General features: G+C 36.6%; 3 protein-coding genes across 3 annotated transcripts; 1 reads left to right on the forward strand and 2 right to left on the reverse strand.

The window, feature by feature from the left end:
• The first annotated feature begins 1,059 nt into the window (after window positions 1-1,059).
• LOC140887009 (CASP-like protein 4B1) lies at window positions 1,060-2,630 on the forward strand. Its single transcript, XM_073293998.1, has 3 exons — window positions 1,060-1,514; window positions 1,641-1,776; window positions 2,222-2,630. Exons 1-3 carry the CDS (start codon window positions 1,246-1,248, stop codon window positions 2,411-2,413), a joined length of 597 nt encoding a protein of 198 aa, XP_073150099.1. The 5' UTR covers window positions 1,060-1,245; the 3' UTR covers window positions 2,414-2,630.
• A 46-nt stretch (window positions 2,631-2,676) lies between these two features.
• Window positions 2,677-4,850, reverse strand: LOC140887008 (probable WRKY transcription factor 33). Its single transcript, XM_073293997.1, has 5 exons — window positions 4,565-4,850; window positions 4,313-4,465; window positions 3,610-4,223; window positions 3,370-3,531; window positions 2,677-3,276 (listed from the first exon to the last, which is right to left on the reverse strand). Exons 1-5 carry the CDS (start codon window positions 4,811-4,813, stop codon window positions 2,877-2,879), a joined length of 1,578 nt encoding a protein of 525 aa, XP_073150098.1. The 5' UTR covers window positions 4,814-4,850; the 3' UTR covers window positions 2,677-2,876.
• A 4,856-nt stretch (window positions 4,851-9,706) lies between these two features.
• Window positions 9,707-16,933, reverse strand: LOC140887639 (protein SCAR2-like). Its single transcript, XM_073295034.1, has 8 exons — window positions 16,663-16,933; window positions 15,301-15,588; window positions 15,093-15,222; window positions 14,599-14,660; window positions 10,571-14,501; window positions 10,405-10,488; window positions 10,212-10,316; window positions 9,707-10,120 (listed from the first exon to the last, which is right to left on the reverse strand). Exons 1-8 carry the CDS (start codon window positions 16,815-16,817, stop codon window positions 10,073-10,075), a joined length of 4,803 nt encoding a protein of 1,600 aa, XP_073151135.1. The 5' UTR covers window positions 16,818-16,933; the 3' UTR covers window positions 9,707-10,072.
• Between the last annotated feature and the right edge of the window lie 7,185 nt (window positions 16,934-24,118).

The following is a 24,118-nucleotide window of genomic DNA, read 5'->3' on the forward strand; positions in this document are numbered from 1 at the left end:
GTGTATTTCGATGCATGGAAATTTATTATTATTTGGTGTTTTTTGTTTTTGTTTTTGTTAGTGGCAATGCAACTGAATTCGGTATTTATTATTAGTAAAAAAAAATGCACATGTTATGCGTGCGTAAAATAAAATTATTTTTAAACATGAAGTGAGTGGGAGGCTTAGTGAAATTTTGGGGAGGTTGATGAATTGGGTGACCATGACCCATATAATTGGAAAGTTGTGAGAGTGATGGTTGATTTGTAAGAATTACTGAATGTAGAAATGTGAAAAAAGGTAAAATAAAAAAGAAAATTGGTGTCTCAAACTTGAACTATGTAAAGAAGTAAAGATTACAAACTTCCAAGTGCTTCAAGCAGTTATCATCTTTGTGCTCCTAAAATGAAATCCGGGGGGACACACTCAAAACTCCAGCCCAATTTACGAGTTTGGACATATTATAATTTTTTTTATTCAGACATCGAACTAATAATCTAGAATGGGCCTATCTTCATGAACTAAATTAATTATAAATCCAAATAGCCCAATCTATTTCTGCCCATACCTCCACCAAACCAATAAATGCTAAATTATAACATTAAAATTAAAAATTGTGTTTAAAAAAACATTAAAAATTGTAGATACTAGTTAGCACGACTCCTATTACGCATGATTACATATTTTAACGTTTTTGTGCAATTTTTTTTTTTATAATTTTCTTCGTTCCAATTATTTAAACTTCATTGGTTATCTCGAATATATAACTCGCTTTCTATATTAGTAAATTTTTTTTGTTTTTATTAATATACTTTGATTAAATTAGAATTGAGAAAATCATCCCCTCCAAAAAAAAAAAAAAAGAATTGAGGAAAGCATACAACTATATTTTGATTGAATCAAATAGAGATAAAATATGAAATTTGGTTGTAAATTTCAATATTTTCAATATTTTTAAAATTTATGTGAAGGAGAAAAATAGTTGATATTTGAGATAGATAAATAATTAAATTAAATAATACAACCAAGCATACCATTATTTTTGTATGTGACAAGATTCATACTAATATTGTTATCATAAATTGAGGGAAAAAACCAAAGCTGAGTTGTCCAAAGTGAGACAAGGTGGAAGAATAGAATCCATAAAGCAAACTCATTTTTCTTGTCTTCTCAGCTTCGGCTTCCCCTTTCTTGAACAGCAAAATTTGTCTTTAATTAATCTTTCAAATTGGTGAAATCAAGACAAGCCGGAAATTTGAAGAAATAATGGCGAATCCGGAAGATCCCAGCCAAGAAAAGGTGGCGCAACCACCATCCTCAGCGGTGGTCGCCGGAGATTTGGAGAACCAGACGGGGCCGGCTGCGGGAGGCGGAGTTTCTAAAATTCTGCGACGGTGGAAGAGAGAAGATCTTCTCAAAAGAGGGTCCTTGGCTTCGCGGGTTTTCGGCTTTGTTTTCTCTTTGCTGGCTTTCATTATAATGGCGAGCAATCAGCACGGTGATTGGAAAGATTTTGATAAGTATGAAGAATACAGGTAAACCCTCAACTTCAATGATATTATTATTATTTTTTTTTTTGAGTGCCTGTTCTTATATTATATTATATTATATCATATTATATTAATTTCTTGGATGAATTCTGATAATATATTGGCTGGTAGGTATGTGTTAGCAATTGCAATTCTGTCCACATTGTACACCGGATTGCAAGCTTTCAGGCAAATCCGTGAGCTTTCCACCGGAAGAGAATTGTTTACGCTTCGGAATTCGGCAATGTTCGATTTTATTGGTGATCAGGTGATTTTGACCATTTTAATATATTAATGTCATGGTTATATTTGGTTGACATATGTAGAGATTTGTGGAAGGAATAAATTTGAGAACTTTATTATTAAAACATTTCTGATATCCAAATTGAGTCTCCAGCATCGACATTCTAAAGCCTTAAATTGTTAGCTGATTGATCAGTCAATCAGATGGAATTATGTTAATAGATAGAGAACTATCAAGATCATGAGATTCCAATTGGAATTAATGCTTTGAAAATTCGACCTTCTTTCTGTCCCTTGTTTTGCAACAACACCTACAATGATCATCAAGATTCAAGAAGGCAAACACTAAAAAAAGCTTGTCAAGTTCGAGAAATGTTTTGAAACCCATAATATGTAGAAATATCGACGTAATTTCATAGATTCATTTGGTCTGAGAGATATTACTGAGCTTGAAAACTTTTGCAATGCAGGTTGTAGCGTATTTGCTGATATCGGCAGCTTCATCCGCAGTGCCACTGACAAATAAAATGAGAGAAGGGTCTGATAACATATTTACAGATTCATCTGCTTCTGCAATAGGCATGGAATTCTTTGCGTTCTTCGCACTTGCATTGTCGGCTCTTATATCTGGATATAAACTATCCAATCAAACTTACATCTGAATATCTGATCAGCCACTGTACTCCCGATTCTTCCTTGTGTCATTTTATTTAATTTTAGATGATACTCATTTTTAAATGAATAGGGCATTCGTTATGTATGTAAGTGTCATTGTTCTTTAAATGTATAGTTGGTGAAGCAAAGATCCTAACAAGAACAATTATCAAGTTGTCGCGTTTCATTTGTGAAGGTGAAATAAATTATGCAAGTTTCTTTGTTTGTCTTTGTCAAGTCTGTGGATCAATTCATTGTAATAGCATTCCTAAACAAAATAAGTGGCAAGCTCTTCATTTGACTTTTTTGGCCTTACACAAAGCCATTTTCCTTGCAAGTTTTGGACAGTGGCCTCGTATAAGGATTAGAAACTAAACTATGATGACAAAGAACATACAAAAATGACTCACAACTATCATACAAGACAACTATGCATTTGGTGGATCCAGGGATATTCTCACAGGTAACTTGTCAGTCTAAGAAAAAGCCGAAAAAATAGTCATCTTTAGGTTCTTCCTTGGCTTTGGATAGAGCATTTTCCGTCCGCTGCATCTGATCAACATAGGGCCCTACCGAGTTTCCATAACTCTGTGGAATAGTATCTGCATCCTGTAACATCTGAAAGGAATATGGTGTTTGATTAGGGAAATCCATCCCACTAGATTGGCTGCTCATTCCGGACGACCATGGGGCTGTGTTTCTGTTCACTGGTGCTGGTCTGTTCATGATGTAATTGCCACTACCTCGGGCAGCAGGAACTTCATGGTTGTGCTTGCCTTCATATGTTGTAATAACTGCACTCAAATTGTGGGATGCTCGTTCTATATGTTTCCTGACTGGGCAACTGTTGTAGGTGCACTTGTAGTAGCTCCTACAAGAATTTGAGAGCAACTTCTGTTAAGGTTTTCTTATCATGCCAAATAAGATAGAATAAATTTGGGTGATGTTCCATTTTTGTATTTACCTGGGATTTGGGTTGCCTTTGACAACCTTCTGTCCGTACTTCCTCCATCTGTAACCATCGTTAAGAACATCAATTTCGCTTGTGGTTTGAACCACAATTCGAGGCTCTCGAATGGTGCTGCCTCCAGAAGCTGATAGGTCCCAATTCTCATCTTCCCCTTTCCTGAAAAATCAACATCAAAATAGTTAGACACACTGATTATCCCATTCATTCAATCTGATACGTTTGAGTTCTACACACCGTCTCTTGGCTTCTGGTTCGTTCCCGTCATCGTCTCTGGAGTTACTCATGGAGGAGCCCAGATCAACATCACCTCCAGCAAAAGACGCCGATGTGTTCTCTTGGGTTACCATGGGCACCATCTCTGTGCTTTCGAGCAACATGTTTGATTGGTTTGGAAGTCCCAAATGGTTGTACATAGGAATCTGAGTTGAATTTGAAAGGGGTCTTTTGTTTGACTGAGGCTGTGGATGAATATGGCTTCCTTTATATATTATTTCTGTGACATATCCATCTAAATTTCTTTCAACCTTCTTTTTCGTGGGGCAGTTTGGAAAGGTGCACTTGTAATAACTACGCGGATTCTCGCTTCCCTTGACTTGTTTCTGCCCATATTTCCTCCAAGTGTAACCATCATCCGATATTCTCTGCTCCTTAACATATAGTGATGGTTGTGCGTGGTGCATCTGTGTGGACCACGGGGCGGAACTGCTGTGAATCATGTTTGTTTGATTTGAGGGAACTTGTTGAGCAAAACCATGTATTGGAGCTGTTTCTGTTTTTACATCTGAAAACTCAGTTTGTCTGTTCAGCGCATTCACTGCACCAACTTCATGCAGGCTTCTCAACGGCTCCTGCTCAATTTCAATGAAGAACAATGTGAGAATATATATAGGTTTTCACAGCCTGCAAATGAGCCATTCAAAGATCAAACAATACTTACCACAGCAGAATCCGTGGCCGCAGAAGATGAATACATGGCTGACACAGAATTCGAGAGGCTTGTTTGGGATTGGAATGAGGAATCAGCAGAAGCTTTGTCCTTGTTCTTGGAAGACATCCCAGGTAACGTCCACGGAGTCGGAGACTGAAGAACCTACACACACAAAGCATTACAGAAGAAAACTTGTTTAGTCCCATCAAACCATAATCTGATCATAAAGAGAGTTAAGAGAAGCCATGCATATAAACTTACGTTAGAGGAATCAAGAAAAGCGGGAGAATCAAGTAACAGAGAGGGGGTTGGAAATGAAGGAGAAGGGGACACAGCTGGTAAAAAGGACTTAGAAGAATCATCAGTAGGCCAACTGAAGGAAGAATCTTGTTGTTCATTACTTGCAAAAAGATCAGTATAGGAAGCCATGTATTGAGAATTAATGGGGGAATCAAATAAGTTGGAATAATGAACATAATTAGTATGAGTGTTGGATCCTGAAGAACCCATTGGAAAAAAAAAAAGAAAGAAGAAAGTTATAATAAGAATTGTGAAAGAGTTTGGGGATTTGAATTTGAGAATGTGTGCGTATAAATATACTTATACTTGGGGAAAGGTAAGAGAGGAGTTCTGACCGTGGAAATTGAATTTTTGGTCAAAGCTTGTGGATTTGACCGGCTCCAGGGGGCCGAGTCAGGATGGAGGGAGCTTGGGATCTGCTATGGACGAGTCCACGTGCACCCATACATGATGTGGCATCAGCTTCGCCTTCGTCGATTTTATATTGCACTCAACTATATTCTTTCTTTTTTTTTTTTTTGTTCGAAAATATTTTCCATGAAAAATGAATGAAAAAAACACTCTTGAGTGATTCAAATGTTTTTACATTCTTGATCTCATTGAGCGTTTTCATCGTCACGTTGCGACCCATGTCGAATTAATTTGATCCGATTATTTTGTGTTAACGAGCAATTATAACCTCGTTTATCACAAGATTATATTGTTACTTGATATAATTTTTTTTTTTGAACCCTTGTTACTTAATATAATGAAAACAAAAATATGTGTTTCCTGTAAATAATGGTAAATATTATATTCTAGGTAATACAAGTAGACCTGACCAAGGGCTAGGTTGGGCCCGGACCCGGCCCGAAACCGGCCCATGGTCAACGGGCCCGACCCGGAACCGGGACCGGACCGGCCACTAGGCGGTCCGGTCCCGGTTTTCCCTTAGGAAAACCGGCAACCCGGCAGGTTGGACCCGTCGGGTTGCACGGGTCCGACCCGCCGGGTTGGAATCGTCCAACCCGGCGGGTTGGAATCGTCCAACCCGGCGGGTTGGACACGTGGCGCCCATCGGGGCGCCAGATGATCCAACGGCCACTAGCAAGTGGCCGTTGGATCTCTCAACGGCCACGATTTCGTGGCCGTTGAGATCAACGGCCACGATTTTGTGGCCGTTGAAACCGGCCCGACCCGGCGGGTCGGCCCGGCGGACCCGCCGGGTCAACCGGAATTTTTTTTTTTTTAAAACCTATTTGTTATCTATAAATACCCCCAACTTTCTTTCATTTTGTTTACACAATTCTCTCTATTCTCAATTCCTTTTAATTTCTTGAATTATCAAAAATATCAAGTTTCGATTATTGGTTTATTGTCAATTGTTGATTTATTTTCATATTTATACAATTACAAATGTCCGGAGCGGGATCAAGTCGTAGGGGTGACAAAGGAAAAGGAAAGGAAAAGAGCATCATACCACCCGAGGTCGAGTTTCCTCAATTCAATGTCGATGGATTTGATCTTGAATATTCCGATGATGAAATTCAAGAAATTCGATAAGAGGCGCAACAAAGACAACAAGTTGAACAACCACCACCACCACCACGTCATCATGCAAGTCAAGAAAGTATGAACGATCCGGCGGCCTCTCAAAGACAAACTCGAGCGGTGCCTCGCCCGACATCCGATATCTTCACCAAACACTTCGACAAAGTGACGCTTCCCTCCGGTGATTTGCAAGCCAAATGCAAATATTGTTCAAAATGTTACAAATTTAAACAAGTAGGTGGTTATGAAACTTTTACGCGGCATATCGAGAAAAATCATCCGGTGGAAATTGGTATTGATCATGGTCAAACTCAAATTCCGGCAATCTCTTCTCAATCGGGTAATGAATCTCAACTATTTAAATATAACGAAGCTAGATTTAGAGAAGAAACGGCTAAATTTTATGCGGTTGAACAATTTTCTTTTAGTTTTAGCGATAAATTATCTTCTGAAAATTGGCTTTCTACAAGTGCAAATCCTTTTATTAGACGTATTCCAAGAAATAGTCTCAAACGCACAATGAAAAAGTTAGTCGTTGATCAAAAGAAAGAATTAATTAAGGAATTTTATAGTTTGAATAATAAAGTTTCTTTGTGTTCCGATATTTGGAGTGATCATTGGCAAAGTTGTTCATATATGGGTATTACATGTCATTGGATTGATAATAATTGGAACATTCAAAAAAGGTTGCTTGCATATAGATGTTTTAACGAATCACACACGACACAAATATTTCGCAACTTATATTTGTTATTTTAGAAGAATATGGTCTAACTACCAAAGTTTTTTCAATGTCTTTTGATAATGCTAGTGCAAATACTTCTAGTATTAGTGAGCTTATTGAAATATGTAAACCATCACTAGGTGGCAAATTTTTTCATATTAGATGCACATGTCATATTTTAAATTTGTGTGTTCAAGATGGGCTAAAAAATTTAGGCACACATATTCAACCAATTAGAAACGCTATTCATTATTTATGGATGCATCCCGAAGTTATGAAGCAATGGGAAAAATTTTATAGAGTAAATGGTATGAAGCCTAAGCGGTTTGCACGAGACGTTCCAACTCGTTGGAATTTAACATATAAATTGTTATTATCCTCTTTTGAATATAAAGATTTATTATGTATATTTTTTCATCAATTTGTTCAAGCTCGTGATATTTAATTGTTTTCAAATCAATGGAACATATGCACTAGTATTTGTGAAATTTTAAAAGTTTTTAATGATGCTAGTGACCAATTATCCGGTGTTTATTACCCGACTTCGTATTTAGTTTTAACACATTGTTGCAACATTGCTTGTATTTTTCACCAACATGTTAATTCTAATGATAGTGCTTTATCTCAATGTATTCTCGTCATGAAAGCAAAATGAAAAAAATATTTTTTGCTCATTCCTGAAATTTTTTTATGTGCTTTTGTTTTAGATCCTAGACTTAAATTAGATGGCTTAAACGACATGTTAACATTATATTATGAATCTTTGGAGCCTATTGCGGAAACGATTCCTTCTATCTCATTGATTTTGTTTAATATTAAAACTCATTTACTTGATATTTATAATGAATATAACATCAAATATGGTGGACAAATTGTTTCACATGAAACACAATCCACTGCAACTAGTAATGTTACTTCTAAACTTACTAAAGCACAACTTTTATTAAGGGAACGGACGAAACGTCCACGAGGATCCTCAAGTTCCAGTCAGGAACTTGAGAATTATTTTACCACTACTTTTGATTTTAGCGATACAGATGAGGAAAACTTCGACATTTTGAGATGGTGGTCGCAAAAAACACAAATATATCCAATTTTGGCTATAATGGCAAAAGAAATTCTAGCTTGTCCGATTTCAACAGTTGCAATGGAGCAAGCATTTAGTATTGGAGGAAATACATTGGACGAGAGACGTTCTAGCTTAAGGTCAGAAAATTTGGAAGCCCAATGTTTGCTCAATAATTGGTCAAAAACCGCTACTCGAACACAACATATTCAAAGTGATGAAGAAGACCAAGATGATACCGAAGGAACATCCGGAACTACGACGGGAGGAAATACGAGTGAAGTAGAATAAAATGTAATATATTTGTAATATTAAGTCATAAGATATTAAGATGTTGAAATTCTAATATATTGTTTATTTAATAAATGTAATAGATTTTTATTATGGAGATATGAAATATTTGATTGAGATTATTTAATGAATATGTCTTATTAAAAATCTGTTTAAAAATTTTAAAAAAATTAAATTTCGAAGGCTGGTGCTTTCCCTTCGAATTAATTCGAAGGGGAAGCGCCCCAGCGCTGCCAGCGCTGCAATTTTTTTTATTTTTTTTAAATAGCCCGGGTTAGCCCGGACCCTGAATCGGCGGTTAGCCCGGACCCTGAACCGGCGGTTAACCGGACCCGAACCGAAATCGCCGGTTCACCGACCCGGACCGTAAACGGCCATTGGCGGTCCAGTTAAGGGTTGGCTAAAAGCCAACCCGAACCCGGACCCGGACCGTGGCCAGGTCTAAATACAAGTACTAGTAATTATCGAAATTGAAAAGAGGGACTTTTCAAAATTGAGTAGTACGTGGTGTTATTAGATTTTGGATCCATTAGTGTTTCACTGTTACTCGAAGTCGAAGTCAGAACTTCCTAGATTAAATTTTTTTGAAAATCACTGATAAGAAACTCCTCCGAAACGTGGGATAACAAAAAACCCAAAAAAAAAAAAAAAGAAGAAGAAGAAATGAGAAGAAGACAATATGCCACATTCTATCATTACTTTTTAATATGCTTGCGTATTGTTGGCACAATATTTAGTTGATATTTATATGAATATAGAAACATCTCGATTAATTTTTTTATTTGTTTTAAATGAACATCTCGATTAAATTATTATAGAAGAATTTTAAAAAATGAGATCTGAGTTTTATCATTAATGGTAAAGAAACAAGAAATAGCAATATAGGACAAATAATTATTTTTTTCATATCATTTATAATAAAGAAATAAAAGATAATTTGAAAGAAAGATAAATAACCATAAGATCAGTCAGATTTAATTGCAAGAATTTTGTATAGCAAAATCACTAGATCTGAAAAACGAAAAATTATTTGGAAAGCAATGTTCGAAATGGTGGTTGTGTATGTCTATGTAGTTGAATTCCAATCTCATAAATAATTTGTTAGTTAACTTAAAGCAAAGCAAGAGTACTAGATAAATTTCTGAAGACTTCTCTACTTTTGTTTGAAATAGAACTACTCTCACGTGCGATACCCATGCATTTTATTAGTATAAATAAATAAATAAAGTTTGATAAAAAGTTTACGTTAAGCATACCTAGGTGATGATTACCAATCAATACAAAACCACACAAATAACTGCATCACGAAATCAATGCAAACCATACCTAGATGGTGCTTTCGTGTCAAAGGCAATAGAGTATGGTTGGAAAAGCCAAGAAAGAAATAGTACATCTAAAAACACAAAATAATTTATGCACTCAGTCTATTACAATTGTAAATATAAAATTAATTCTTAAGACATTTAATGGCCAACATTCACATTCATGACAAGTTTTAATAGTATTGTATATCTTTCTTTCAAAAAGAAAAAAAAAAGGTATTGTACATCTAAATTCCACAACATTATGAATAGAAGTGGGAAAGTGAAGGCATATACACGAGACAAAATTGCACAATTCACTCTTCTAATCTTTATATATATATATATATATGACACCAACTGCACTGTATACCCTCATGCATTTACATAGACTATCATTGATTGCTAAACCAAATTCGTTTCGTTCAAGCTCCAAATATACAAATTTCTTTGTACTCCGCTACTCTAGAGAAAAGTGTACCAGTTCGCCTTCCATCTGCGTGTTACGAAATTTTGTATGACAAGAAAGGTCTAGGAGATACAACATTTGATGAAGTTCATGAATCGCTCCAATTATCCTCATCTTCATCACTATCAACCAATGCCTGTAGTATTCACCACTTCAATTAGCAAATTCAACCATGATTAACATAAATCTTGAACATGAATGTTTGTGCTAAGGAGAAAGAAAGTGACCTGGCGAATTGCATTTGCTTTTTCCAAGATTGCAGCTACATTAAGATTGGTTTTAGGAGCTCGAATGCTGGGTCTTGATGCCAGTGCAGGTTTCAAGTTGAAGGACTGACAAAATAATGGTTAATGATAATAAGTTTTCTGTGGAATAATGTGATATGATATACATGACAAAATTCATTCTTTTCCCTCTTACCTTGGTCCTTATTTGCTCCAAGATTGAGTCTCTCTCATCCACCTTTTGTATTTCCGGTCTCACTCGTTCTGTAACTTTTCTCAGCTGCAGATTGATTTGAATTGTGAAAAATATGCATAGGGAACTAATGGTACATTTTGTTTAAGAGGAATCTACGGACACTTACTTTACTTTTATCAACAGCAGTGACGGCATCAATTAGAGGATTCCGAGGTCGGGGCAATTTCACAGTTTGACCCCCATGCGAGACATCATCCCCAGCTAGTGATGTAGATTCATTCTGTGAAGAAGATGTGACAAGCTGTGGCTCAATTTCTGTCTTTGCCCGAAGGTCAACTGTCTCAGGCATCATGATGCTGGAAATGAAGCTAGAGGAGCTGTGCTCACTCTTCTCTTCTTTTGTTGTCATGTCTTGATTCATCTGGTTCAGTGATTGATTCAGCTCTTCATGTGAAGAACTAGTATCATCTTTGAATGTAGTGGGTGGGGAGATTCCCACTGAAGACAATTCACCATGTTTCATCGTCTCACCATCAGAAGAAGAGGCATGCTGAAGCTCTGTGGCAACTGCAACAGAGGAGCTGCGCTCACTCTTCTCTTCTTTTGCCATCATGCCTTGATTGATTTGATTTAGAGATTGATTCAACTCTTCACATGAAGAACTAGCACCATCTTTGGATGCGGGGGGTGCGGAGATTCCCAGTGAAGGCAATTCACTATGTTTCATCGTCTCGCTATCAGAAGGACAAGAGGCACGCTGAAGCTTTCTGGCAACCGAACTAGAGGAGCTGTGCTCACTCTTTTCTTCTTTTGTTGTCATGCCTTGGTTGATTTGATTCAGAGATTGATTCAGCTCCGCATGTGAAGAACTAGCATCATCTTTGGATCTGGTGAGTGGGGAGATTCCTAGTGAGAAGAACAATTCACCATGTTTCATCGTCTCACCATCCGAAGCACATGAGGAATGCCGAAGCTTTCTAGCAACCAAACTAGAGGAGCTTTGCTCGCTTCTCTCTTCTTTCGTCGTCATGTCTCCATTGATTTGATTTAGAGATTGATTCAGCTCTTCATGGGAAGAACTAGTATCATCTTTGGATGTGGTGGGTGGGGAGAATCCCAGTGAAGAGAATTGAAAATGTTTCCTCATCTTGCCATCAGAAGCACAAGAGGCAGGCTGAAGCTTTCCCATCCTCCATTGAACCGGAGGAAGAGGTGGCAATGGAGGTAATTCTTCCTGATTAATATGATATGTTTCAGGAAAAGGATATCTGGAAGGAAGTGCGAAACTTGATGAATCTTTAAGAAGCTCAGAACCATCAATGAAATGGTTGTTTTGTGCAGGAAGACTAGGCAGTGACGGTGGACCTGGACAATTTTCAAGAGAGAACATGGAGACAGATTTTTCATGTCCTTCGCATCCATCATGACCTGGTAGTTGCTGGTGATTGATAGATAACAAAGGTGATGGGTCCAAGTTTATTTCATCAGATCCCAGCAATTCTTCATCAAGTTGGTTCGGTGGTAATTCGATCTTTTCTTTCACTTGGCTACCACTAGCCAAAGAGTGAGCAACAGCAGGATGACTTCCAAGACCACGTTGCTGGCAAGATTCCTGAGCTGTACTAAAGTCATCTTGCTGCAGAGATGGCTCAATTGTGGCAATGTTGTCAGAATCCAAACCGTGTTCAACTTTGAACCCAAGATTTGAATTGGGAACAGTATCTGATATTTCTGACTTGAGTATATCACAATTCATAGTGTCAGAAACAACTGTACTCAAAACTAATACAGCAGCTTCTCTTTGTCCTGCCATCTCCACTAAGTCTGATTCTCCATGGTTGGCTAAGAGACTGGCCTCATAATTCCTAAGTTCATCCAAACCAGAATCATTACAGCAAGGACTACTCTCTTCTACTATTTTACCGTGGTCCACAAACAAACCGACATCATCCTTGTCATCTGCAACGAAAGACACAGAAATAGCAAAAACAGATGTCTCTGCTTGTCGCATTTGGCCATCAGTTGCATCCAGCCGTAAATGAACCTGATTCAGTGATGTCGGATCTGGATAACCAGAAATTTCTCCTAATTCAAGATCAACAGAGCTTGTGGATTGAATAACTTTGGACTTGTCCACAAAATCTGATGTTCCAGCGGGGTTTTCAAGATTTTCGGAAGGACAACAGGAACTTTCTACAAATGCTGAATCACCAGGGAAAACATGATCACCTGTTATTTCAGTTCTCAGTAACTCCGCTTCACAAAATTGGGGGATCCCAACTGCAGGAGTTTCAGTTGCTGTCCTCTGTTCGACAGGATTGACACCATCTCTGTCTTGAACGGCAAGAGCTGTCCCATGCAAATCATGTGAGTGTTCTATCTGCAATAAAAGAAAATTTTGGGAACCCAGCTGTTCGTCAGCTGAGCTATTAGAGCAATCTTCAGAACCTGACTTTTGAGCACTGGTCACTGATGTTTCCTCAAATTTCTTCCCAAGAGAAGCCTCCACAATGCATATAATATCAGAAAATGCAACAGAATCTTCATTACCTAGTTCATCAATCAGCTTTTCCTCCTCAGAAGATGCTGTGAAACTGTCTCCAGTATGGTCTGCAGCATGATACTTAGTTACCGAGTTTTCATGTATTTCTGGAACCGCAGCATCTAATTTATTTGGAAGTAGGCTAGATATCATGTGGAAAGAGTCATCTCTCTCAAGAGGACGACCATCGCAGATCTTTAATGTGGAAGTATCATTTTTACCCATATTTGGATCATCTATGTCAGAATTATTATCGTGTAGAAAATCTGTCGATAATAGAACTGCACTATCTGTGGTATGACATGAATGATCAGAGACAGTAGAAAAACAAGGTACACTCTCATTATCTGATTCATCAATTAGATTATCAGCACCAGAAAATCTTGGAGAATTATATCCTGAATGCATTTCTGAGACACTGGGAGAACATGGCAGATCCAAGACAATGCTAGTCCTTCTCTCGTCTTGATCTAAAGGAGAAGATTCATGAGACTCAGACCTTTCTCTATTTTCACATTCTAAATCAAAATGTGCTACAATAGGAGTTGAATCAGCAGAGGTCAAACTAGAAGTCAGCTGGTCCAAATCAGATTCGTGGTCGGTGATTGTAGCAGTGCCAGTGCATGTATAATTGTAAATCGCTGATTTTGAAAGCTGAGAAGCAGGGATGTCTTCCTGAGGAGTTTTACGGTAAGGTAATATATCAATGATATCAGCTAATGGAAGGACTGCAGCTGATCCTTCACATTCTGACTGTGGGTTTTCGGTCGAAGTCCTTGGCGAACCTGAAGAAGAGAAAGAAGGCAACCTTTTTCTGGATGAAATGTCCCCATCATTAGATTCTGCGGAGTTTCTAGTGTAATGAGAATCAGAAGAATGAGCACTGGCTTGTTTTTCATTTGCATCAGAAGTTTCTTCATTTGAATCAGACACCAACTGCTGTGCGTTTATTAAGGAAGACGTGAAATCACTCTTCACCCTTAATTCAGAGTCTGTGTCCATTTCTGATTCCATTGTTGAGGGTGCATCCACATAATTTTCCATCTCACTAGAGATATCATCTGGTTGATAACTTGTAAAGCCACCTTCTACATCAACAGTCATATCTTCGTCACTGGACACCTTGTCATGATTGAATGCATTGTCTTCTGCTACTAAATCAGGAGACGAATTTGGTGGCTCAGAGATTTTATCATATACAAAAACATCATTAGGCTTATACATGGATGGTTTATGAATGATTTCCTGTATATGTGGGGATGTAGGAGGACTTCTTTTTCTCTCCACACTCTCCCTGTCAGGACTCATTAGTCCACAACCAACTACTTCAAGGTCAGAATCATTAAGGCTATTTGTAGGCAATGTCAAGGATTTCGTGGACACTTCATGAAGCACTTTATCATCAATGGAAGTAATCTCAAGTAATTTCTCCATGTAGCTCTTCCCAGGTTTTGAGTCCAATGAAAATTCATTCAGCCTCCTTTTCAGTTTCACACGGCGTGCAGGATAGCTAACACCATTTTCAATTCTCTCTTTCATAAATAGTTGATCGAGTCTGTAAAAGAGTTAAGATGAAGCTGGGCGTTTAGATGCAAATAAAACCTCACATTTGAAGCAGAATTAAAAAGAGAAACTTATGGCAGATGTCTCACTTGACATGTGATGTTAAAACTTCAGGAGTTGTATCTCCATTCCTCCATCGCGATCCTTTCTTCTGTTAGACACGGAAAGAGTAATTCTCAAGAAATGCAAACATTCGTCATTTTTCTAAATATTCGGATTCATATGTACTCCTCAGGACAACATCAAGAGGTCCTTTACTCAATTCCATTGTTACAATTGCCAACCTTAGTTATGAACACTATATGACAACAGAAAATTTGAATAAAAAATGAAAGAAAAAAATCCTTGTGAGTTGTGAATACTTATTCCAATCTAACCATAAGAGAATATTCTCAAAATGTCCATACAAACGTTAAACGAGTACAGTTTGACTAAATTATAGGGAAAAGATTTCATGAATAAGTGCACTAAGATATGATCTCCAAGAATCCAGAAGCAGGTATAAAGCAAAAAAATTCTAACTAATTTAACTATTCCTTCCAGGTTTTGTGCCAAAAGTTGGGAGCATCTGTCAAGAACTAACCTTTGCTTTGAGAACCTTCTTTTTCCTCTGGACATCTGCACTGCCCATTCCAAAGGATGATATTTCTACTTTAAAAAATGAAGGATCAGTGTAGCGTTTCAAACATGCACCAGCACCCGCGACATCATACCTAAAATGATTTTGTTGTCAAAGATGATAGATTTGGAGGGAGATGTTAGTTAACCTTAAGGAGAATGAAAGATCATACTTGTCCAGAAGGAATAAACGAGGAGGCCCCCTGCATTCTTCGTAAGAATCCATTACAAATCTAGGTAAATCTCCTTGAGTCACTAGATTCTGGTCCATCCTTGGATTATGATGCCAATCAACTCCTGTGTTGTAAGGAAATGAAGAATGATCCATCTGCCGCAGAAATGCCTTCTCAATCAACGGAAAGTCAGCCTCAAGCTGTTGCACCCGAGTCATTAAGCTGTGCCCTCTTGCAGAAGTTGCCATCACTTCTTCGTGTAGATCATGAAAAATCTCCGCAGCAAACCTTCAGCAATCACAAGAGTCAGAAATTAAGAGGAAAAATTCTGACCAACCACAGCGTAACATGTTTGTAAAATCATATCGATTTAAATTATTAACTTTCAGTAGTGGAATGTGCCTACGCCCCATCCTGTGAAGCTTCACATACCGGGAAATAAAGAAAATGATTTACAACATCAGATCGTCTGACTGAAGGAATGTAGTCCATCAATGTGACAAAACACTCTACTAGCAACACACTGGAGATAATTTGTCAAAAACTAAATAAAAAAAGATACACTTTTCTCCATAATGAAGAAACATACAATGAAATTTTCTGATGTTTGGTAAACGAGTGTCTTGTCTTATTCTCTCACAAACATCGAGGTGCATCAGTTTGCATATTTGATAAACACTTTAACCAAACATGAAATTAATCTTTATAGTCTTGCATTTTGCAACACTGAATTGGCCACGTGTGAAAAGGAACAACATTTTAAAAGATGAGTTTGATTTTGACCAAATCCCTAGCCTATATACACTTGTGTTAACAATATCTGTAACCATATAACATGCTCCCATAAACCAAATTCTATGCAAAGCTTTGGCACTCTAAAGATCAATGGGTACCGATAGTTTAAGTTCTGCAATCACGTAAGCACGCAAAAAGGCAATCAAAAGCCTTACACCATGCTCCGCTTGAACTCACTGTCATAGTGATAAAACATAAAACAAGACAACAAATTCCGAAAAAGAAACCAAAGACTTGTCAACAATTTACACAAATCTTTCACTATCAAACTCCAATTTTCCCCACATTGCTCGTAAAACCCAGAATCCACACTAAAACATAAATACAAAAATCCAGAATTTACATCTAAAATCTCACTCACCAATGTCAGCGAACTATTGAGATCACAATCATCTACATACAACTTGATCCTATCGTTCGCTTTCTACCCAAATCATCGAAAATCCAAACACACACTAATAAAATTCAAAAGAACCCCAAACGAAACCCTTAATTTCATAAAATTGAACTACCACGAGGCCAAAGCTTCCAAAAAACTATAGAAAAAAGGAAACCCAGGAAACTCACTCTGCAAGGTCTCCGAGCTGGCGCAGAACTCCGACCAAGCCAGCCATGGCAACGCCTTCGAGCAGAGCCTCCGGATCATCCTTATCGGCAGCTCGGTAGAGTTCGGGATCGGCGAGGGTGAACTCATTCCTTATCTCGTATCTGCTAATCGGCATTTTTCCCCTTTTCTCAACCGAATTTCGGTTTGGAGGAAATCAGTTTTACCAAACTTCAACCACCACCGATACATATAAATGCACACTCTCTCTCTCTCTCTCTCTCTCTCGCTATATCTCTTCTCCTCTGTTTTGTTTTTGCTTAGAAATGAGTGTTGACTCTTTTTAAATACCTGACAACTTGTCATTATTCCATTTTCCTTTTTTCTATTTTTTTATTTTATGATTAAATAAAAAAGGTATTTGCACCAAATATCCCATGAAATATTGAAAATGCATACTTTTCTTCTGTGAAATTTTAAAGACATCTTCAACCCTGATCTTTTATAAAATTATCAAACACGCCCCTTCATATGAGCGATTATGCGCACTCGTCCCTCATGCGATTGAGTCAATATTTTGATTTTTTTTGACACCAAATATCGTGTGAAATATTAAAATTACATATTTGACCCATTGAAAGTATAATTTTTAAATCTATTCAACTCATAAGATCCAATTATAAATATTTATCAAACATTTACATTTTATGAATTTTTTTTATTTTAAATTTATAATTATTAATTAATTTGTTTCTAAAAAAATATTATTACTTTATCTTGATATCATTATTTTATTAAATCACTTTTTGTTTCCAATTTCTCCATTAAACATGCATTCATAAACAAGGATTTAAATACCTAAACGTACAAAAATATTGAACCAACATGATAAGTTCATGCATATTACTTTTTCAATTTAAGACTAAATATGTTTGAACTAATCTAAATTTTTCGAAAATATGTATTGCACAATTTGCAGTAAATAATAAAAAAAATAAAGTGGTTATATAATGATAAAATTTACTATTAAAATATATTTTTAATTTGTATAAATAATACTAAGATAAAATAACTAATATTTTTCATAGTTATTTAATTAAAAATATTATTTTATTCAATTAAATATAAAATTAATTGTGCTAATAAAATATTTTTATTATTTATTCAATGATTTTATTGTACTAACTATTTAATTAATGTTTGTCAAAATGATTTTTATTATGTAATTTTTTAATTATTTTAATATTTTAAAGGTTTAAGCTTGCATATTTAAATTATTTTAATTATTTAGTTTATTCTTTTAAATGATTTTAACTGTGTAGTTTATTTGTTTAAATATTTTCGAGTGTCCAAATTATTTATTTTAAATAGCCTTAGTTTAGCGGTTAGTTATTTTAAATTATTTTAAATGTCTAGCTTATTTATTTAAATCATTTTTAATTGTTCAAATCATTTTAAAGGTTTTTATTTCCGCTTGTGTATTTATTTAAATTACTTTTAAATGTTAGCCTAGTTTGTTTAAATTATTTTAATCGCTCTGCTTGATAGTTAAATATTTTACTCGTCGTCGTGGCATCGAAATATTTAAAGTGTTTAAATTCTTGGATTTTCAAGCTTGTGTTTTATTTAGTGCAATTTAATTTATAGTCCTAGTTGCCTATTGGTGTATCACTTTTTCTTCAATTACTCACGTACTCACAATTATATACATACACATATACTTACACACTCAACTTTATCCTTAAACTTAAATTAAACCCTTGCCCCAAATTACACACTCAAACTCACGCATCACACATACACACACAAAAAGATACGACATTTCCCCTATTCCTCCACGGAAATCCCTCGGCTTCTTTTCCTTTGAAGCTCACGCTGCCTGCTTTCTTCTTCTCCGACGAGGCATCTCCATCAATGAGCTGAGCAAGCTATTTTCCCTCGTTTGAGCTCGACTTCCAGCACCATTTCCCAGCTTTTCGAACGGTCACATCTAGCAATTTTTGTTCCATTCGATTTCCTTGGTTTTTCTGATTTAGGCAAGGATAATGGCTTCATTCTTCACTATGTGGATTATATTAGTTCGTGTGTTGCATTTTTTTCACGAAGTTTCGAAATTCATTCTCGATTTTTTTGCCCTGATTCGAGAATGTCTGCTCTACGATATTTTTTTTTCCAGAAAATTGTGCATATTTTCTTGGCTCGGATTGTTGATGTGATTTTCAAATTTATGTGTTGCACTTGATTGGTAGCTGTTCATAAGCATGTAGTTCGATTATTTCGTGGCTTTTCTTCACACATGTGTTCGAATTCTTGGTTCATATTTCACATGGCTTGGTTCGATTTTTCCAGCTTTCCCTTGGCTTGTGGTGTTCAAAGTTTTCTGAGTTTATTTATAGCATTGTGTTCGAACCATTTCCAGATTTTAGACTTCATGATATGTGATCGAATTCTCGGATTTTGTTGCTTGTGGTTCGATTGAGATTTTCCATATTATGTACATGTTTTGAATTCGAACACTTGGTGTTTGTTTTGTCGATTTGGATGGTGATTTAGAGCTACCATGGATGATATGTAGTTCACATGGTAGCAACTAGGATGTCTTGAAGATAGCTTGTGGGATGGAGTTGTGATACACTCGAATTTTTGAGGATATGGGCTTGGGTATGATAGGTTTTGAAAGGGCTGCTTTTGAGCTGGGCTTAAGGGGGATCAAGGTGAGTTGTAAGGGCTGAAAATGAGGTTGAATGTTGGCCTTGTTCCTAGGATTAGAGGCTTGAAAGATTGGAATAAATATAGCTAGGATTGGTTGGGTTGGAACTTGAGGTCATGAGCAAAATTTTTGGGAACTTTGGGGCTGTCAAGAAATGTGAGTCTAAGACGGGGTTAAAAGTATAATTTGGCCAAGGGCTCGGTTTTGGAATTGGGTTGAGATGTTAGAATTATGTCGGTTCAAGAGGAAATTAATTCGGTTAAGTTTCGGTTGATTTCTAGGCATTCGAAAAGAGAGGTGCAGATTTTTATTAAAAACAGGGCTGTCCGGAATCGAATTTTTAAAACAGGGTTTATCTCATGTATTAGTTAAGGGCTCAAGTTTGGGAATAGTCTAGGATGTTGGAAATATGTCGGTTCAAGCAGAAATTAATTCGGATAAGTTTTGGTCGAGATTTAGATTTTTGGTTGATTAGGTGCAGAATTTTGAAGCCAAAGGGGCTTGCTGCCCGAAAGTTGATTTTTATAAAATGATCACTTAGGAAATAAATTTCAAGGATGAATTCCAGGTTTAGTTCTAAGTATCAAGAAGTTATGGTTTCAAGCGGAATCCTTTTTGATTAAGAATCGAGCAAGTTACTAATTTTACGGGCAAACCGCTCGAATTGTCTTAAGCGCTACACTTTGGGTTAAATTTACATCCTTTGGTTTGTCATCTAAATCATCATCCCGACCGTCCTTGTGTGAGTCATTTGCATGATTATTGTTCAAATATTTACATGTATGTCATATTTACATATGCATGCTAAGTCTCATATTCATGAAGGAAAGAAATTATTTTACGAACAAAGTGAGATGATTGTGACTACATTTATTCACGTGTATGTGTGGGGCTGAGAGACGTTTTGGCCTCCCTTACCAAATCATTATGGGTTTTCTTACCTTAGCACGCGTTCGTGTGGGGCTGAGAGATATCTTGGCCTCCCTTACCAAATTCAGGGCAAGATTGGGTTGATTATTATCCTGACCTCCTTGCAGCATAGTGCACTGCAGCCATGATGATGATCGAAATCACAGAGTCACAATCAAGGATCTAAGTTCACAGTTACAGTTATAGATTCAGATACAATTTATGCAGTTTAATTGATTATAAATGACTTAGCCATGCATATGTTATATTCATGTTCTCTCATTTTAGAAGTATATATTTTAATCAAATTGAGGGCACAAAGTATTTTATTATCAAGCTATTTTTAATCTGCGTGTGCTTGTATTTACGTAGTACTCGTTATCCCCCCATATTCTTGCTGAGTCCTTTAGACTCACTATACTTATTGTTTTCAGGTGAGGAGTATTTCATTGAGACCGAGGGGCAAGACTATCGAGTGGACTGCGTTGCAGGCACGTCACATTCCTCTGACCATGCTAGTCTTCCGCAAGAGATTATTTTAGCACTTTAAAGTCTTTCATTTTGTTGATTGGATAAATGATATTATAAGGATTTATTGATTTATTTGTGGGCATGTAAATATGTAGTTGCTTAATCTTTTGATGTTCGAAATGTCGAATCTTTTCTCCGGTTCTCGTTCCTTTCTCGATTTTATTTAGTATTGTTGTTTGCATTTTAAATTGTTGTCCGTGACAGGCGGGTTTGAATATTTATAGAGGGGTCATGTCAAAAATTTTCGAAAACCCGCATTTTATTTATTTATTATTTAGTAGAGGTCAGGGTCGTATCAGCGCTGGTGCGCCCGAAGTGGCAGAAACTTTTACTCCGCGCCCGAGCCAGCGCGGGTGCGCCCAAACGGCCAGAAAATTTCTCAACATGTTTTCTTTTGCTGTCAAAGGAAGATTGTTAATGTAGATCATCTAGAACCAACTCAAAATACATAACAATAACATTAACACCATCCAAACTCAATCTAAACATGCATTTCAACATCTTTATATACAACATAGGATCAAAGCTTGCTACAACCATATCTAGGTTGGCTAAAATACCAAGTTTACAAAACATCTAAATGTCACAATTTCTGAAACATCTCATAACTAAGTTCATAGTACAAGTTTTACAGCATGTTGTGACAGTAAGATCTAGTCTTAAACCCGAAATCTCCACATCTATATCGATCAAGTTCTTTCACGGTCGCCTCTGACTCGTTCCTGCCCCACCTATTGTCATGCACACATACAAACATATCAATAGCCGGATAACTCCGGTGAGAATTTAATTCCAGTATAAAACAACATAATACATGCATTAATCAAACAACACGTATTGTAAAACAACAAAAACTCATATCAATTTAATTAAGCAATAACAACTTCATCATGCAAGATATCAAATATCATCAAACATAATCCCAAGGAATAGAAGTTCATCAACATAACCCAAAGGAATAAAAGTTCATCAACATAATCCAAAGGAATAGAAGTTCATCTATATCAACTAGAAGCAATGCATGATTTAAAATCGGTTATCATCTCGGTATCGGTTCTTTTTGGGATCCCTGGGAAAAGAAACACAAAAACTCTCCCACCTACTCTCCCATTCGAGGTGGCGTTGCGTTCTTATTCCAGGACTTTGGCCCACTATATCGAGCTTCAAGAAATAGGGATGAATCAATCTCCTATGCTCCTCAATATAAGTCCAAACATCCTATCTCTTCTTAGCGACTCAGCCATCAAAATCTCAAGAAAGAGTTGGCTCAATATGAATGCAACACACTCTAGTATCATAAGAATAAAAGCCAACTAAATGCAAGCTAGATCAAGCAAGCAACCATCTATACAATTAAAAGCAATTCAGCATATAGTATGTGGTTTTAGAAAGGGCACTCAATAAAGTCATATTGAGTGTGCAAAACCCTTTACTCTAAGGTTGTATTATACCTTTCTTTTTCTTGGTTTAAGGTTGTTGAAGTTCTGAACAAGCTGCACAACAAAAGCTCAATCAAAAATCTGCTCAAGACTCCATCCATTCTTCAAGGATAGAAGTCACAAACCTTGTCCAATTCTTCTCGGTTCGAAGGTGGATTCCCGAGCTCGTAATACTTAAATATAAATCTGAAATAAAGCATATTCAAGCTACATAGATCAGCAATAACTCACTTCAAGCTCAGCTCAATCAAATGGATTCAAAGTCTAGCCAATTCTTGACTCGACGGCGTAACGATACAAATTCGGTAACCGAAACTCAACTCTATCAATTCTATCATTCAAATCAACTTCAATATCATCTCATATCAGTTCAATATCATCATATATAAGCAAAATCAGAAGAATAAATTTCGAAATATAAGTTGGAAATTCATATCAAATGCAAACAACGCTCGTTCTTCGATCCGACTTCGATGATTTTATTTATCGATTGTATTTTTCCGGTTTGGTAATTTGGATTGTTTTCGCAGTTACCCTGATTATGTTTATTTACAGTTTAATTGCATGGTTAAATTTTTTATTAGTAGGTGATCACTGTGCGGGTCACTATACCCATCTGTTCCAGCTTTAATTTCTGATTTGCCTTCAGTACTAACAAAACTCCTGATAGATGTGTGTTTAACAACAGGGGAGAAAACTTCATTGAAATCTATTCCCTCCTTTTGGTGAATCCCTTGGTCACTAACTTTGCTTTGAATCTTGCAGCTTCAACACTTGGGATGCCCTCCTTCATCTTGAATATCCACTTGCTTCCAATTATCTTTCTGCCCTTTGACAGCTCCACTAATTCCCATGTATCATACTTATTTAGTGATCTTATTTCCTCAAGCATAGCTTCTTTCCATTTCAATCTATGCTTACATTTTACAGATTCTATATAAGATCTTGGTTCATCATCACTCATGGTTTGTGATACATTCAAGGCATATGCTATCAGATCCGCATATCCATATTTAACAAGTGGTTTGATTTGCCTTCTTACTCTATCCCTTGCTAGAGTGTAATCCTTTAATTCATTTTATTCTTGTGGATGAGGAATCTTTTTGTTTTCTGAATGTACATCATGATGAGTTTGCAAATGAGTACTGTCCCTTTGTGAGTCCACCAAAATGTGATCAACATTATCTAAATGCTTGTCTGGACTTAATTCATTTGCAACAGGTGTTTGCATTAACATTCTATCCTCATCAAAGGTGATGTCTATGCTTATTACAGATTTCCCAACTCCATTTTCCGAGATCCAAACTCTATATCCTTTAATTCCCTCTGGATATCCAAGGAGGATAGACTTCTTAGCTCTTGGTTGGAGCTTTCCTTCATTCACATGTATATAAGCAGTACATCCAAACACTCTTAGTGTTTTATAATCCCCCTTCTTTCCTGACCAGACTTGAATATGTGTCTTGAAGTCCGAAGCTACATAGGGACATCTATTTATTATATATCATGTTGTAGCTGCAGCTTCCACCCAAAAGCTTTTAGGGAGTTTTGCCTTTGAGAGGATGCATCTAACTCTTTCTAGAAAGGTTCGATTCATCCTTTCAACAAGTCCATTATGTTGTGGAGTATGTCTAACTGTCAAGTGCCTTGCTATGCCACTTCTTTTGCATAGGTCATTGAATTCATCGTTGAGATACTCCAAACCATTATTAGTTCTCAACCTCTTAACTCTCTTACTTTTTTGGTTTTCAACCAGAGTTTTCCAGTCTATGAACTTCTTCAGGGCTTCATTATTGTGCTTTATCGTGTCCATATCCTTCTAGAGTAATCATCAATGAATGTTATGAAATATTTTGAGCCTCCATGAGTTTGAGTCCTTGCAGGTCCCCA

Source organism: Henckelia pumila, chromosome 3 (genome assembly GCF_033568475.1).
Source record: "Henckelia pumila isolate YLH828 chromosome 3, ASM3356847v2, whole genome shotgun sequence".
Lineage (NCBI taxonomy): Eukaryota > Viridiplantae > Streptophyta > Magnoliopsida > Lamiales > Gesneriaceae > Henckelia > Henckelia pumila.

Coding starts and splice junctions, on each gene's coding strand:
- LOC140887639 (XM_073295034.1), bottom strand. CDS start 16,817: ATGCCGATTAGCAGATACGAGATAAGGAATGAGTTCACCCTCGCCGAT. Junction 15,223..15,300: donor CGTTTATTCCTTCTGGACAA/GTATGATCTTTC, acceptor AAATCATTTTAG/GTATGATGTCGCGGGTGCTG. Junction 14,661..15,092: donor AGAAGGTTCTCAAAGCAAAG/GTTAGTTCTTGA, acceptor CGTGTCTAACAG/AAGAAAGGATCGCGATGGAG.
- LOC140887009 (XM_073293998.1), top strand. CDS start 1,246: ATGGCGAATCCGGAAGATCCCAGCCAAGAAAAGGTGGCGCAACCACCA. Junction 1,515..1,640: donor GATAAGTATGAAGAATACAG/GTAAACCCTCAA, acceptor ATTGGCTGGTAG/GTATGTGTTAGCAATTGCAA. Junction 1,777..2,221: donor TCGATTTTATTGGTGATCAG/GTGATTTTGACC, acceptor TTTGCAATGCAG/GTTGTAGCGTATTTGCTGAT.
- LOC140887008 (XM_073293997.1), bottom strand. CDS start 4,813: ATGGGTTCTTCAGGATCCAACACTCATACTAATTATGTTCATTATTCC. Junction 4,466..4,564: donor CTTTTCTTGATTCCTCTAAC/GTAAGTTTATAT, acceptor TTGTGTGTGTAG/GTTCTTCAGTCTCCGACTCC. Junction 3,277..3,369: donor AAAGGCAACCCAAATCCCAG/GTAAATACAAAA, acceptor AAATTCTTGTAG/GAGCTACTACAAGTGCACCT.